The sequence below is a fragment of the Mauremys reevesii genome, linkage group 9 (assembly GCF_016161935.1).
Source record: "Mauremys reevesii isolate NIE-2019 linkage group 9, ASM1616193v1, whole genome shotgun sequence".
In the NCBI taxonomy this organism is placed as follows: domain Eukaryota; kingdom Metazoa; phylum Chordata; order Testudines; family Geoemydidae; genus Mauremys; species Mauremys reevesii.
Genome location: NC_052631.1, coordinates 14,331,747 through 14,348,820, shown reverse-complemented (window position 1 = coordinate 14,348,820; position 17,074 = coordinate 14,331,747). Strand labels below are relative to the sequence as shown.

Here is a 17,074-nt window from a genome sequence, read left to right as displayed (position 1 = left end):
AGACAGAGTACAGAGAAGATTGTTCTAGTTTTATGAGTGTAAGAACAGAATCATGAACTGACTCCTGGTGAATTAGGTATCTGAGGTGTCAGAAAAACACAGCACACTCTAAGCTTGAAGGTAAAAGAGAAAAGTACTTCTTTAAACATGGATGGTATTGGAGAGGCATGTGAGGTCAAAAGATGGCTTGCAATGGGCCATGCTGAAACTCTCTCCCTACTTTAGACTACTTATGAACAACTTATCCCCAAATTCCCCTTCTTTCCAGCAGCAAATAGTGCGTGGCTACATGGAAAAGAGCAGTTGGACATTTAAAAATTACTAACCTAAAGCAAACAGCTGCCAAATGATCTCCTGGGAACTCCTAGCCCATCCACCATCCAATACTGTGGCCCTCGTTGCTTTGAGCTCGCCATGTTTTTCAGTAGCTTGTCTCACTTAAGTAAAACCAACCTTATCACATTTGTAGATAAAACTGCTTTAAGTCACCCTCTGATTGCAGAGATTTTTTCTAAGCTAGGCCAAGTGCTGTGGAAATCCAAATCTTGGACTGAGCTACAACTATCATGTGGCATCCCTATTTGAACATTGATCTGCTGTTTTTAGGATTTGCTCTATGGCTAGGTGCATACAAGAGTATGCTGACAAGCGAGGGGAACCAGATGAGAGGAAATGTCATAGCCTTTCAAGGAACATGCCTCCTCTTTTAAAGAAAATAATTCTAGTTCTTCTACTTGAAGAGAAGCTGTACGTCTTTTTTCAGAAGTATAAATCCATATGTTGGACCTGGTTACTAGATGAAGAATTCATCTGTTCTCTCTCACTAAGCTTTAAGCTTTGATTTTTAATGATTGTTTTAATTGTAAGATTTAAACTTATTACCTCATACTCTTCTTACAGATTGCAAGGAAACGGCACAAAGTTATCAGTGCTTTCAAGAGCCCCCATGGCCAGACCAGGCCCCCAGCATCTCTCAAACACATTGTTCTCATGCCTCTCTCGCAGATCAAGAAAGTGCTAGACATCAGGGAGACAGAAGGTCTGTGCTTGGAATGGTGTTATAGCTAATAAACCCAGTGGGGGAGTGGAGGGGAAGATATACACTCTTCAATGTTCTATAATATATTCTGAGAACTAATTATGTGATTACACTCCAACTGACAGCTACAAATGCTAATGTTCTGGCTTGAAACTGCAAAGCAACAAGTTTTTTATTTAAAGATTGTTTACCTGCTGGCCAATGATCTTGAAATAACCACTAAAGGCCATATTGACAAGAGCCAGCTGAATGGCACTGTGAACCTGCAATAAAAAAATAAGCCTACAGATCTTTTAAACGCAGCCCTTGTTCTGCTGTGTGGGGTTTTTTTGGTTGCTTGGCCCATTGCTGTTTCCACAAATACAAATCTTCATTTTAAAATGTGGTGATGGCACTCAAGGAGCTATCCCTGCTACCTGAGGACAAAGGCTTAACTTAACTCATGTTACCACTTGGTCACGGTTAGGTTAATGTTTCACAGTGGCAACAGTTCATACCACATTATTTAATGTTGTAGCAGCAATGCCATCATAAATCTGTATTCAGAAGCTTGTAATTTGTTGTAAACATTCTCTAGTTAGAAATTAAAATACAATAATGTTTCACTTCAAGCGATCAAACTTCTTTTGCCTGGTGTTCTGTAGAGCTCGTCAGCAGATCTTACTGAGTTTGTATGTTTTCAGAGTTTTAAGGCAACTCTTCTGAGTAAGAAGTAGGAAGAGGCCATCTATCTAGTAAGCAGGTAGCCTCATACAGTCTAACTGTAACTTTAGATTTAACTGCAGTCACTTTTTTTAAACTGGTATTAATGGAGGGTGCTTGTTTTTACTGTAGCCTAATTATTTGATGGACGAGACACCAGAGTAGACTGACAATGAATTTTAGCCTCTGGGCTTCTTCACACTAGAAAAATGATCCATTGGTGACAATAGGATAGCTGAACTCTTCCGACCAAGTTCTAGCTCACGTTTCTGAAGTAGTGCTGAGCACATTCTGTCTACACTTGCCACTTAATTGTGTTCAGCGCTGGTTCAGCTGCCCCTGTTGGTTGTCAACAATGGGTCACTTGTCCAGCATAGACTGGGTTTAATGTCAATATTCTTTAAGAGGTAATTGACTAAACAGACTTGTTAGAAACTGGTATACTTCAAATGGTCAAACTTCCTCCATAATAGAATAAATAGAAGCATCAATGTTGCTTCTCAAAGTGCTCTGCAAAATAGGGCAGGCATCACTTCCCTCTGGTTTGCAGGTGAAGAAACTGGACCTGCCCAAAGTTGCAGTACTGAGAAGAGAATCCAAGCTTTGTTACTGCCATTTCCCTATCCATTAGACCATGCTGCCTCTACGGCTATATCTACTTTTCAATTAGACACCCACAGCTAGCTCGTGCTAGCTGGCTCTAGCTAGTGGAGCTCAAGCTAAAGGGCTGTTTTAATTGCAGTGTAGATGTTCAGGCTTGGGCTAGAGCCCAGTCTTTGGGACCCTTCCACCTCTCAGCCAGAGCTCGAATGTCTACAGTGCAATTAAATAGCCTCTTAACCAAGAACCGCTAGCCTGAATCAGCTGGCACAGGCCAACCACAGGTGTCTAATTGCAGTGTAGACATACCCTAATAATCTTTAACTTGAACCAGACTGCTACTTAAAAGTAGCTAAGATTACTTGCTTAAAATCTGTTTTGTTTTTTCAGAATTGTATAACGGTTGACTGTCCTCTGGAACAGTGTGAACTGGATGTTTTTGTCTTCAATTGTAGACTGCCACAAAGCTTTTGCCTTGGTTGTGCGGCCACCAACAGAACAGAACAACTTGTTGTTCAGTTTTCAGATGACGACTGAGGAGCCTCCTAAAGAGGATTGGCTGAAGATGCTGTGTCGGCATGTAGCGAACACAATTTGTAAAGCAGATGCTGTAAGTTCTCTAGTACTAGGTTACCAGTGAAAATAGTTCATTGCAAATGTCTTTTAGATACATAAGTGACTGCTTCCTTGTGATAACAGGAAGAAACGAGGCCTTGGCATATCCACAAGCTAACAGAATAAAACTTCTCTGGTGATTAAGAGGGCTGCTGAGGCCTACTCCTTAACCATTAGCTTCTACAGAACTTAAGCATTTTTTTAGATAAAACTACTAATTTTTATGGTTGTGATAACAGTCCAAGGTCTAGTATACATACAATAGGGCATGTCTATACTGAATTATCTTTTGGGTCTTTCACCAGTGTAAGCCAGGCCAGCGCAGTTCTCTCTGCACTGTTGTAGCATTTCTAACAGGCATTTTCATTAAGCTGTAGAAATTGACTGTGTATAATCCCTTAGTTCGTTGGTCCTTATAGACAGCCTGATAGAACAGAGGTATGAAATGCTTTCATCTCAGTGAGGCATAGAGCCCTAAAGCATCTTTCATCACAAACTGGAATGTTCTAAGGTGTCAGCCTTCTCCCGGCACCCCTTTAAGCATTTCCAGTGTGTATTTCCACGCTAGAAGCCAAAAATAAAAAAATTACTAACTTTGAAATACAGCACGAAAATAACAAGGCAGGGACCTTCCAGCTGTGTGTGTGTGTGCGCGCACGCACACACTCTGGAGTGAACAGCTGGTTTGAGTTTGATGTCTGTGTTCAACATGCTACTTATTTTCACCATATAGTCTGTTAAATATTTGAGGTTGTTTCTTTAAGGCTAAAAAAACCCCCAAACCTTTAAATGAGTCTTGCCTTTCCATGAGGACACTGGTTCAGAATGTGTGTACTATTTCTGATCCACTGGCTCACTTTGAATGGATAAACTTCTGGAGCAGGAGTATTTTAATCCCCTTCCTCCTTCCTCCTCCTTTCCCCCACAGTAAAAGATATTTTATCCTGAGAGAAGTATCTGACACTTTTGCTAGGTGGGCCAGCCACCCCTCTGTCAGTTCCTTTTAATTGTCTTTGTTGCCACTCAATTCTAATAAGTATAAGGGGTATCATAATCTGTTACTAATGTTCTGTCACATTACAGTACAATAGAAAAGCACTTGACCCCTCACTATTTCCAGTGTGGAATACGACATTCTGAAACACACCTTGCCTGCATAGAAAGATTGTCCAGTCCTCAAAGTGGTAATATACATTGGTGTCTACTTAAAGGCAGCAGCCCCATCACACTTTAAAGCAACACATTTCCACCCTGAATGTGCCCCCATCTTTAGCTTGATTTGAATACCAAATAGCACTGGAATCTTTTTGCACTTTACGGGGTCAAAAACTTGATTCTCTTCTCCATCTGTACCCTTTCTGAAAAGTCTGTGACGTTGTATAAGTATGCCTATGTGTTCTCATAAATGAAGTAGGTATTTACAAGTCTGCCACATGGTGGCAGTAAAGGCTTTAACTCCAGCTCTGCGTAGTAGCACTGCAGTGAACAACGCTGTCATAAGCTGTTCTTGCAACTTAACTGTGTGTGTATAGTCTTCTCTGGGCAGCTTTCCTCAGACTTCACAAAAGATCAATTCCTTATCCCTCACATGAATAGTCTAATCTAAAGATTCCGGTGATGCTACTGGAGTTTCAGAACACAGAATATAAAAAATTTATTGGGATGTCAGTGACTCTTCTAAAACTGGCAAGTAAAACTATAAAAATACTTAAAGCTTCATCCTATCCCATGCACTAGGGCACTGCTCTTAATTATGTAACTGAATATTCTACATTTTGTATCATTCCAGTAATGTTAATTTCTATTCTCTGGAGGAGCTTGAGAGCTTCTGAAGCACTTTTTACCAAACATAGGCCAAAGGTGGTATCAGTCTTAACTAGAAGACTGTATCTTTTGAAGACTACCCATTCTGTCCATTTAGAATAGTGGAGTGTCTTGCCTTGCCAAGACTCCACTACATTTACAGTTCAAATGTGTGTACCCCTTTGCATCAGGCCTGGCTTTTTAACAATTTCAGATTTGATTTCCTTGGTTTGCTTTGATCTACCCTCATTTTGAAAATGAGGCTAAGGTCTCCCACAAGAGACTGTTCTAGTAGCTAGCTTCAGTAAATTGAGTAAATCCAAATAGCAGCTGCAAGATTAAGTACAGCTGCTACATTTGCTATCCCTTCTCCAGTGAAATTTAGGGATCTTCAAACAGGAATTGATAAATAATTAGATTTTAGAAGATTAAACTCAAATTTTTGAGTGTACTCAAAGATGATGTGTTGGAAAAATCCTGGTGGATTTGTGCACCTGTTCTTATAGTTATGCATGTCTGTAGGAAAACCTTATTTACACTACTGATCCTGATTCAATTGACATAAATACGAAAGATGTGGACAGTACGTTGAGTAGGGCATCCAGGGCAATAAAGAAAACATCAAAAAAGGTAAGTGTTTAATTCCCTACTTGCTAAGTAATTACCTGATATGTGGATCTTCTTAGTCACACCAAAACCTACTAGTGCTAGTGTAGTCAAGAAATTTATGTTGGTATTTCTGCCAATGCTGCCAAAGTTCTATATATGTAAACTGATTAGGAGGAGAAAATGAAATTGGGGTTTTTGTTTTTAATTGCAGCATTGTAAATGCATCCAAAAAATTTGTCTTTACTTTTTATACATTAAAAGAAATTCCACGAGATCAGTTGTGCTGCAGAGTTGCAATGTGACTGTTCTGTGAGCTATGTAAAATGAAGAGTCTGTGCTAATTCAATTCAGGGTGTCCAGACCACATGTAGTATTCAGCTGAAGGGGCAGGGAGTGAAAAGAGAGCATGCACAGGTTGACTTCTAAAACAGACCTCTAAGATGGTGTATAGAAAGCACTGTAGGACACGGTCTCTAGACTGTTTTGATTTGCTGTGGAATTACATTGTGAATGCATGTTAGATGCTAGTGATCTCATGCTAAGACTTAATGTATGTAACAACTCTTGTCAAACTCTGCAGGTTACAAGAGCATTCTCTTTCTCCAAAACACCAAAGAGAGCTCTTCGAAGGGCTTTAATGGCACACAACACAGTAGAAGGAAGGAGTCCCTGCTCAGCTAGTGAGAGATACTTGGGCAGCCGCCTGACCAGTACATCCTCATTAGCAGTAAGTGACTTGGCTGTACAGTCTAAATGGCGTAACCTTAACTCTGATAAAGCTGACTGTATTAATGTTGGTGCACAGAACGTGTTCTTACATGGCAACCTCTTATTAAACAAGGTCCACAATGTATATGCAACACTTGTCTATACCGGTACTTTAAAAAAAAAAAAAAAAAACTCCTTTTATATTCTGGTCTGAGTAAAGTCACTTAAGATGTCCTATTAGTCTGTAAAATGCAGAAAAATCTGCTGTACCATGGGAAACAAGGAGCGAGAATACACTATGCAGATTCCAAAAAGTGACCACCTTTTAAGAGTGAACGTGCCCTCTCATGGCAAGATGAGAAACTCCTAGCACAACTTGAAATGAAATCATTTCTGAAGCTATCCTAGGACAAAGTATACAATTGGTTCGTGTAACTTTTGAATGGGTAAATTTCCCATAAAAACAGACATTCTGTGCTGTCTTACCTCATCAATTTCTATCCTCATGGACTCTAAATGGGGGTGGAGAGTCAAGAAACTACAGCCCAACCCCCCCCGCTCCCTGGAAAGGATACTCAGTGTGTCAGAGATTTGGGGAGGGGAGAGGATCTCAGTCTTCAGTGTCTAAAATAAACACGTACTGCTACTCTTTTCTCTGCTGTAGTTTAAGAATTATAGCAGTAGACACACAATTGAGTATAACAGATGGGACTTGGTGGGACTGAATATAAAGTAAACACAATTCACTCAAAATGTAATGTTTATAACGCCTGCTCTTAGATCTGTAACTTGTTGAAAATTTCCCTTGTAACTCTCATTGTGTTCTTCTCCTATAGTTGCCTTTCAGGGTATCCCCTGTGGAATAAGGGTAATAAAGTATAATATGCACGCTAATGGCCCACTGATAATCAACCCAATCAAAATATTGCTTCACTCTGCTGCTTGAGTTAAGGAAGGGAGCATATGAACTAACATTCTGAATCAGATCAGTGGTCCACCTAGTGCAGTATCCTGTGTCTAACAGTAGCCAGAAATGGCTGCTTCAGCGGAAACTGGTAAAAGCTCAGCAGAAGGTAACTAAGGAATAAATTGCCCACAGGGATAGTTGCATCCTATCTCCCATTAATTAGAAGTTGGACTTATGCTGTGAGCATCCCCCTTCCCAAAAAAATCACTTACAGATTTAATTTTTATTCCTCCTCCCCTCTTGCTATTGTATCTCTGGCTATCCTCATTCTGGTACAGTTTGTATCTCTCATAAAAATAGTTACATTCCAGTCATGCATTTTCTCTACCTCCTATGTCCTTATATAGTTGAGCATTACCCTTAAACATGTCAGCAGAACGACAAGAGATTGGTTGAATCCCTTTATTTTCTGTGCATTATCAAGATGAATTCAAAATCTCTTGATGCTCTTCCAAATAGTAAACTACCAAACATATAAGTTGACAGCATGGCATCCATCCCGTGTTTAGGAAAAGGGGAGCTGTGGCTAAAAATAATCCAACCTGCAGCTAAATCAGTTATGAAATCAAGTGTTGCATTTGGGTGGGACTGAATAGCAATTTTCACAGTTTTCAAGGTAACTGCATCTCTCACCCCTTTGTGGCCTCCTTGAGGACACCCACACTCTAGGTGGAGTCCTGCAACTCTTTGTCTAGATCTGGAATGTAATTCCTCCTTCAATTCACTGATTATCCCATCATGTCTGAGCACCTGCAGTTCTGCTTGCTCTCTGGGGCAGTGACTGTGTCAAAGCAAAGAGTTTGTTCAGATCAAGAGAACATATCTTAAAAACCGCTCACATGCTAGTCTTAGCTTACCAGATAGTCACCCATCTTTCATTTCTCCAAGTCCTTCAGGATTTGGCCTTCTTGGTCAGTGTCACTGATCAGGTGACAGTGACTTTTCCCCCACTATGTTAGGGTGATCACTTTGAGACCCTGACTAACAAAACAGAAAACAGTATAAAGTTAAATTAGCATATGCAACTGCCCCCAGGAGGTAAAGCTACTCCAGACTTGCTACTTGCCTAGGGATTTGCAATAATTACCCCGGTGATTTTTAGTTCCAGTGGGCAGCCCTCTAATTCCCCTCCATGGGATTGTATTCTGGATCCTAGCTCTTAAAGTTACATATAACACTTTATAAAAAAAGTTGATTCAGTTGTCTGAAATTTTGTTTTGTATATTGCTGTGACAGATGATATAGACACCTGGGATACCCGGTCAAAGCAGCACTTCATGTAGGCATTTCAATGGCCTAATGCACAATAGCACTGATAATGTGTACCGAAGAGCATCGTTTTGGATGGGGAAAATGACTTGTGAATTTATCATTACTTCAATTTAAGACCATTAATACAATCTCCCCTAGAAGCAAACTATTGCAGAAAGAGTACTGATCTTGCTTGTATGCATTATTGAACCTGTTTAAAGTGCTATGGCATGATCTCACTGCTGTTCCTGCAAAATTAATCTGTTGAAGATATTGAGTAAGTTTTAAAATTTGCAGAACATAAGAGCCCTCTAAGCTTCTTACAAAGGGGTTCAAAGGAATTGTTTAGATGAAATGTTTTGTCCAGATAATATCCTGGCCATCAGTATGTACAATTTTTTTTTTAACTTAAAGAGAAATGACATTGGAAATAAGGCACAATAAAAGAGTAACCAGTGAATTTATGCAGTGTCTGCACTAACTCTTCACTCCCCGCTTCCTATTTGTAGATTGCTCGTTCCTCTTCAACATACAGCCTAAATGGATCTGTCAAACATGTCGTTAGTGTTCAGCGCTCCAATTCTGTTGATGGGAGCTCTCAAAGTTCCAGGTCTCGACCTGTGCTCTGTCCTGGCTCTCCAACTAGCCATCCTTCACATGCCAGAGAAGGAAAAACTCCTTCCAGCCCTGAAAGCTTAAATGGCCACTCGTTGGCCAGACCTTGTCCCATTCCTGTCATTACTACCACTTGTGATGTAGGAGATGACCAGAGTGGTGTTGAGAACAGTTCTGTCGTCAAACTTTGATCTTTAATGCCCACGTTGCATAAAGTGAGCTTCCTAAAGATTCTCCTATTTACACAACTACTAAAAGATTAAAGAATCTGTCAAATGTTTCTAACGGGTGCTGGGTTTTCCTTGGTCTATCTTGGTGCACATCTTGGCTCCCATTAGGCTACGTAATATTTCTTCTGTTAACTAGTTGGGTTTGAAATGGGGAATTTTAAATTCTTTGGAAATGGAATTGACATCACTGGTCTCGAGGGGTTTTGGATTTCTTTCCAAGTTTTTAACCATGTTTGCCCTATGATGGCATTGAAGTGCCTCTTTATATTTACACATTAAATGTAAATATGGGCGAGTCTTCATGCTGAAGTCAAAATTTGACAGATGAAATTCTGGATTCAGCGTGTAGTCTATTGCCTCTGATTTGTAAATATGGAAGACTTCTAGAGTACAACTGTTGAGACTTTCATGAGTCTTAAACAGTGTGTTTTGCAATTGTCATCCTCTGCTAAATACCTCCATAAGAACATATTTCTCTTCTAGGTCAACAACTAAAGCACAACTATAGTACTATCACTTCAAGTGAAATTAAACTTCTTCTGAGGTTGTAAAGAAATTTTTTTAGCTCTTAAAGCAGCTCTTACAACTATTCTTATATTAATTTTATTTCAACTTTTGCTTAGCAACAAACTGTTAAGCCTGCAGATCACCTTAAAATCCACTGATCAGTTTTGCTGAGACTTGTTCACAACATCAGAATAGCAAGCCTTTTGTCTAGCTTGCAATCATATACAGACAGACATAGGCTAAGACTATTCAGTAATAAACTATCAAAAGTAAGTTACAATTTTTGTGGCTTTTTTTTTTTATACCAAAGTATCTGTTAGGGTCAAATGAGTAGTTTTTGAGGAATCTTGAAAATATGGTAAGAGCAGAACAAGTTTAAGTGATTATGTAGCTAGGGGAAGTTCATCTCAATCCTTCAAGATTTGCTAATATAGCAAACTGTGTTTATAACATGTTCTGTGTTTCAAAACTTGGAAGGAGATACTACACTGTTGTAAAAGCATGAACTGCACGAGGATGTGGGTTAGATATGTTTGCTTTATTAAGAGAACTCTTCAGAAGGTCTCCTAGTTCTGTGCATACCTCTCAACAGTCTTGTTATGGGGAAAATCTTCATTTTCTATAATGAACTTAACCATGTTTCTTACCCACCAAGTTTGTTATCCAAAACTTGAAAATGCCAATCCTTAAAATAAGGGGTTAGCAGACTACCTCTACTGAAGAAACTGGACTCCCTGTGTCCCTCTTATTGTGAGTCTTGAAATGTTGAGAGGTATGACTACAACACGGAGACTGATACCTTGATCATATTAACAATTTTTTTTCCCCCCTACCAGGGTATCCCTTCTCCTTCCTTGGTCAGCCTTCCCTCAATGTTTGCAAAGAGGAGTCATACCTTAAGTCGATCAACAACCCACTTGATATGAAGTAGGCTTAAAATGAACTACTATGCTGTAATGACTGACAAGCAACTGGCTGTTCAGATGACCTATTACTGACATTAATGGTACTTTAGTCATTGTCACTTAGTTACCTAACATCTTGCTAACTGGTAGGGACTCTTTGACTAGTACTGAAGAAGATCACCTAGTCAACCAAACAAGTGAAAAACTTGATCTAGGCTTAGAAACGTAATGTAAACACTTACTTTCTTTCAACAAACTGTCTCCTTTATGCAATAAACTGTTTTGGTGTCAAATGCTGAAATTAAGAAGTCTCTTACTTGAGTCATCCACTGGATGATGATATTCAGTTAATCTAGAAGAGGTTGCTTAACTTCATCAATTGGCTCTGTACTCATCTTAAAAGTTAATCATGGACTATTGACTACACTGAAATAGTTTAAGATATGCCCTTTAAAGTACGACAGTTGGCCTGTTATACAGCTGCTTTTTCTAGATATTCTAGAAGATCTAGCTTGTTGGTGCATGAATGTACCTACTGCATATGGTCCTTCATATTTTCTATGCATCCTTTTCTAATCCAATACATCCAAATCCTGTAACTGGCTTAGCCACCAAAAGTAACTTGATCTGATAGCAAATTAAAACTAACACTTTTTGGATGTGGAAGTCCAAGGAAAAACATCACTGTACTTAAATTGTATTTATAGCCTTTGAGTTGAGGCTATTTTTAGAACCGTCTCCAGAACCTTGTTTAATTACTTTATATAGAGAGAGCTTATTCATGCACAGGCTTCTCCAGTGCGAAGCTGAAATTGTGGACCTGGTTTCAATTCTAACACTAATATTTTTACTTGCAGGTTTTTGGTGTATAATTTCCAAAACCTTTTTCTACATCTTTGCTATATTTAGTCTTTTTGTATTTTTTCTTTGCAAGCTGTACATTTTAAATTAATCACGTTTTCATTCTGTATTATCCAACACCGTCTCAGGAATTGTCCAACTGTGTATATTTCTGCACTTTTTTAATAACTTTGAACTAATTGCCTGTGTGTCATGTGTGGCATTTCCAACTCTAAGATTCCCTTTAACCACAAAATGCTACTTTTTTTCTGTTATATGTAATTAGTGCTGCTTTTTGAAGATGTCAGATGGCCTGTTACTTCTGTATTTTTAAGATAGTTTTTTTTTGCCAATATAAATCATGTAAATAAACTGTTTAAAACAACATTGCTTACTATTATACTAAACAGATTGTTCAGAAAAGTCCAATGAGTCTGTCAAGAGCATTATTGCATCAGGAGCTAGTCTAGAAGCTTGTATAGTGAATCATAGTAATATAGTGGCAGCCCACTAAATATATACATATACCCAACAAGGTTCCTGTGAAATTCCTGAGGATTTACTACTGTGGATACTGTTCTATCATTTATTGTTGCATGTTTTCTGACAATATGACTATCTTTGGGTTCCTGTGTTTGAAGGAAAAAGTAGTGTTATCTTCCAAGAGGCAAATTCCTAAAGTACAGAAACATGCTCTGAAAGCTAGCAGTAGGATGGATATACATATTACAGTCTAAATTAAGGAAGAATCGTTCAGTGTATTTCATCATAAGCTAATTACTGCCTACACTACATTACTGATACCAGAAATATAATGCTTTAACTTTCCAGTAAACTGCAACATTCCAAACAGTGAGCTTTCTCTTGCTAGGTCCTGAGCACTTTTACCCCATTCACTTAAGTCCCTTGTTGTATTGGGCCCTTGATTTCACTTAAAACTAACACAGGACAAAGCAGTATAAGGGTGTCATGCTGTCTGGAATGGTTCATCACCATGAGTGCCAACCTCAGGGCAGACTGTCAAAAAACATGGTAGACATCCTAAACTGGTTGCATGTTCTAAAATTAGATTTCATCAAACCAGTAACAAATGTGAACTCCTGAAGCACTATAATTATCTTACCATGGAGTCCTAGACAGTCCCCTTGGGCACTCCAGTCTGTCTTACCACCCAGACAAGTTGGACTTAGTGATAAACTAATCTTACCCTAACGATCTCAAAATATTCAGGTTGATCCCAATCCCAAGAGACCAGTCACTTACCCCATGTTAATTTGTACCATAGATGTCTCACTGAAGGCAATGCTTGTAGCCAGTCCTATAGTAAACTAACTAAGGATTTATTCACTAAGAAAAATAAGTTATTTACGGTTTAAAGAAGGCAATATATTTATTTATACAAATGAGTTCGTCTATGGTTCCAAAAAGCGACAGATGTAATTGTCAGCATTGAATGCCTTTTAAGGCTAAACCAGGTTGACTGGGGAATCTCTGCTTTTGTTTCCTCACTCCAGCCCTGTGAAAATCCAAACAGCAAGGAGGATAAAAATTGTTTATCGGCTATTTTTATTTCCTTCTTCCAAAATTCAAGGTGATGGGATGAGCTTTCTTGCACATAGCACCTTCTCGGGTGTAAGAGGACCATCAACCCAGTCTTTGTATCATGGTGTTGCATGATGGCCCATTTAGTCTTGATAGTCCTTGATGAGTGGGGAACCATTCCTCCTGCCTGGGTTCATAAATTCAGAGCAGGCATTTTCACAGCTATAGAACAAAACTTAAGTATTACCTTTTATAGCATGAGATTCAGACATTCTAAATAAGATTTATGCATACAATCATTTTTTATAGAGACTAAATGCATCCTTACGAGTCTAACACATCTCTTGAATAAGACTAATGTACAGGTGAGCTGGTCTGGTTTCCAGTTATTAATTTGTCTGTTCTCATCTGGTGCCTAAAGCCCTGGTGAGAGCTGGCACCTGGTCTACCATTGTCACAAAGACCAATCAAGAGACAAGGTCACACAACACTTGTGTAGATCTTTCTGGGTGAGAGATAGCTGTGTTCTAATACAATTTGTCACAAGAATGCCTTGATGGAATTACAGCTTTGTATTGTATAGTTGTAGCTCTATTCTGTATGTGGTTATAACAAATGCTGCTATCAACATTGTCAACTATATTTCTCAGCTGTGATGACATGACTCTTAGACTTTTATGTGAGAAGCCCCAAACGGAGTGTAATCAATAGGGTTCCAGTGTACCAATGGAAATAAAGCAAAGGCATGCTGACTAGCTCAGTTAGTTCTGCCATTCACACAACCAAAAAAATATATGTATAATGTTCACGAAACAAATGGATTTGCGCCATGCCACCCTCCCCCCCCCATCAAGTAGGGGGTGGAAGGGAAGCTTGTTTTTGAAAATTCCAAATTTAACAACTAGGAATTAAACAGTACCATTGTAGAAATGAGGCTGCTGGTTAGTGTTACCTAAGACCTAGTTTAGTGTTAAACTGTAGTTGCAAATCAAGGCTTGCAAATTCTACTTAATACTGTCCAGTCACCTTCTGTACTACTTATACACCAACATGGAAAAGCTGGCAAGAAGGGAAAGTTGAACTTATGAGTACAAAATTAGAATTACAGCCTAGGTACTCCAGTTTGTTTACCTACAAGTCTTCACTCATGAAGATATCACATCACATTTTTGGACTTTAGCACACTGGTTCATTTCATTCTATTTTGCCACTTAAAAAAATATTTTGGACTTTTATACTTAATCTTTCTTCATCAGCAAGGCAAGGATCCACTGGTGTGCTTTCAAACAATGTCATTTCACTTAATGGCCAGTGCACCTGGGTGGTGCAGCCATAACTGGATTTTATAAATTGTGTTGTAAAAGGTCAAATGGATACCCCAGAGCTCCTGCATAGAGCTAAATTGTGTACTTTGTGTGGCAAAGGGCCAGAACCAACATCATCTGCCCTCAGGTAGCTTGGGAAATGGGCACATGCTTAATTCCTCACTTTCAGTGTTTTACTGCTACCACTGATATAAGTGCCAGAGTAGACCAGGTGCAGACAATCATCTTGTAACTATTGTTGCTGGGCAGCGGGGAAGAGTCCTGTTACTGACATACCCATTCCCAAAAAAGACTTTTTCCTAGACATTTAATTACAAATTTAAATCTCTTCAGTGTTTTCAAATGGAGGCTCTAGTTCTGTTCACGTCAACAGGCCAAAGTTTCTATTAAGAGGAAGGGTGAGAGTGGAGATAACATCCCTGGTCCTCCTCCACCAAAACCACTTTTGGGGGGGGAGGGCAGGGAGGAGAAGTGCCTTTCTATGTAACTAGGCAAATCTGCCATAGATGGCAGGGCTGAATTTAGCAATTAGAGGTTTTGCAGCAGGTCTGCACAAGGGCTGAGACCTCCCTAGTCAAATGAGGTGCTAAAGTGCAGAGACTGCACTCAGTGGCATCGTGTGCTGCTTTGTGACTGCATTGTAGTGACAGACTTGAGCAGCAATTAATTCAGGGCATGTTTGTTCCCTGAATTGCTAAGAGCACCTGCCATTATAAATCTCAGGCTAGTGTCAAAAGCCCTTATTCTGCTTTAGTATTGCCCCTAAGAGAGCTAGAATGGGGAAATCGGAGGAGGGAACGCTTTTTCTTTAATAATAATAAAAAAAAGATGGGTTAAAATACTAGAGACTTATGCAGTTCCACAACGGGTGAATAGTATAACTGGCAAACTGCATTAGTCTTGTAGGTTAGTATGGCTCTGCTGTTTCACTAAACTCAGTGTTTCCCAATGTTTCTCAATGTTTCACCCACTAATGGGTGACTATTTGTGTCAGGTAATAGTTCGAGATCCAAATTCCATTGTGATAGGCATCATACGACCACAGGAAAAAAACATTTCCTGACCAAAGATTTTATAATCCAATGTAACAAGTGGGTGTAACAAACAGTGCAGTACTGTCAGATAATGAACAGGGAGCGTTAGGAGGACATTCAAAGGGACTAACATCATAATAGAAGCAATAGTCATCAATAAATGATACTACCTAGCTTTTCAGTCAACCCTGTCCCTGCTCCTGACAGAGAACAGGTCAAACTGTCCTAACACCCAGTAAATCGTGCAGTTTGATCAATGCACACCTTGTGTGTGACTAACTGAGCTAGGGGAAACCATTTGGGAAATAGTGTGAGGGGACCAAAATTGAATGCACCCAAGAACTATCAACACCCATTTGCCCATAGTAGAATGGGCAGGACTGGAAAAAGCCATCGTTCACAGAACCAGTAACCCTTCACAACCACTTGGCCTCGGTTCCAGATGGAGCTCTGTTCACTGACTCGTTGGAGGAATGAAAGAATGGATGAAAGGGGTAGCTCCCACTGGAAAGAATCTTAAACTACTGTAGCAAAGACCTGGTCAGTTTAACTCTCAGGGGTGTGAAAAATCCACACCCTTGAGCTGCACAGTTAAACAGCATCCCCGTGTAGATAGTGCTGGGTTGCTACTGCCTCTAGGGGAAGTGGACTCTGCTCCTGAGAGAATCCCACTCTCTGGCAGAGGTAGTGACTACACTATAGCGTTGTAAGTGTAGACTAACATCTTAGGGCTTGTAGCGTCACTGCTGCTACCTTCTCTCCATAAATAAATAATAGTTTAGTCTCTTAGATGTAAGGTATCCTGTAAAATGGTGGTTTTCAACCGGTGGGCCATGGATGCCCTGGGGTCTGCAGACTAAGATTTCCAAAGGAGTCTGCATCTCTATTTGAAATTTTTCAGGGGTCCACAAATGAAAAATGGTTGAAAACCACTGCTGTAGAACACAGGATATTTGATAGTGCTTTATCTTTATATTACTTTTGTTCCTGTCTCAAAGAGCTTACAACCTATTTGTGTTCAGTCCCTGGTACAAAGGGGTCCAGGCCTGAGGTTCTTAGGTGCACCCCCATATTACAAATAATCTGGCTGTTCCCTGGTAATTTGTAAACTTTTTTTCTCTTCAAATGTGGTTTAAAAAAATCACCAGATTTCAGCCAACGTAGTCTACAGGAATGCCCTCTCCAACTTTTCGAGGGGCCGGGGGTCAGTGTGGAAAGAACAGTAGCAGCAGGCACTTCTTTAAAGCCTGCTTACTTTCACTTGTGACTTGGCAAAAGAACAGCCCAGTGAATATTCAGCCTCTCCCTAAGTGAAAGCAATCTGAAGATGACTTATAGAAAATAAAGCACTTGTTCCATAAACTCAGCAATCCATCTTGTCAGTGGATGTACAAAATTAGAAGCTCTTAAAGAATAGGAGATTACGATGACTTGTACTGGCAGTTATTGGAAAATAACTGTAACTAGAAGAAATCTTATCTCTTTGGGGTAATTCCTGCTCCTGCTGCAGCTTGCAGTCATTTTGCCACTGATTCAAGGGGACTAGGATTTGGATTTTTGTGACAGCGTAGAGGAGCATCGACCTTCATCTATTGTCTCAAACCAGGAAATGAAAAGGTAATAACGATCTCCCCAGGAAAGGATTCCTACTCAGATTAGTTTAGGTGGGGACATAACGTTCCATGGAACCCTGCACTGCTGTCCATCTCACACTCAGGGCATGGCTGCACTCGCAGATGTAGAGTGCTGTGAGTTAAACCAGCCCTCAGAGAGCGCAGCAGG

General features: G+C 39.7%; 1 protein-coding gene across 8 annotated transcripts in view; it reads left to right on the top strand.

Annotated features, from left to right (window-relative positions):
• ECT2 (epithelial cell transforming 2) overlaps positions 1–11,778 on the top strand; it is a 45,277-nt gene extending 33,499 nt beyond the window's left edge. For 5 of the 8 annotated variants that reach the window (XM_039489168.1, XM_039489167.1, XM_039489166.1 and 2 more), the window contains 6 exons: positions 901–1,039; positions 2,797–2,951; positions 5,282–5,389; positions 5,949–6,095; positions 8,804–9,124; positions 10,483–11,778. In XM_039489168.1, the coding sequence (XP_039345102.1) occupies positions 901–1,039; positions 2,797–2,951; positions 5,282–5,389; positions 5,949–6,095; positions 8,804–9,100 (846 nt within the window). In that variant the 3' untranslated portion in view covers positions 9,101–9,124; positions 10,483–11,778. The remainder of the gene's footprint in view (positions 1–900; positions 1,040–2,796; positions 2,952–5,281; positions 5,390–5,948; positions 6,096–8,803; positions 9,125–10,482) is intronic. The other 3 variants (XM_039489169.1, XM_039489174.1, XM_039489173.1) reach the window with 1 other exon arrangement.
• Positions 11,779–17,074: the final 5,296 nt, after the last annotated feature.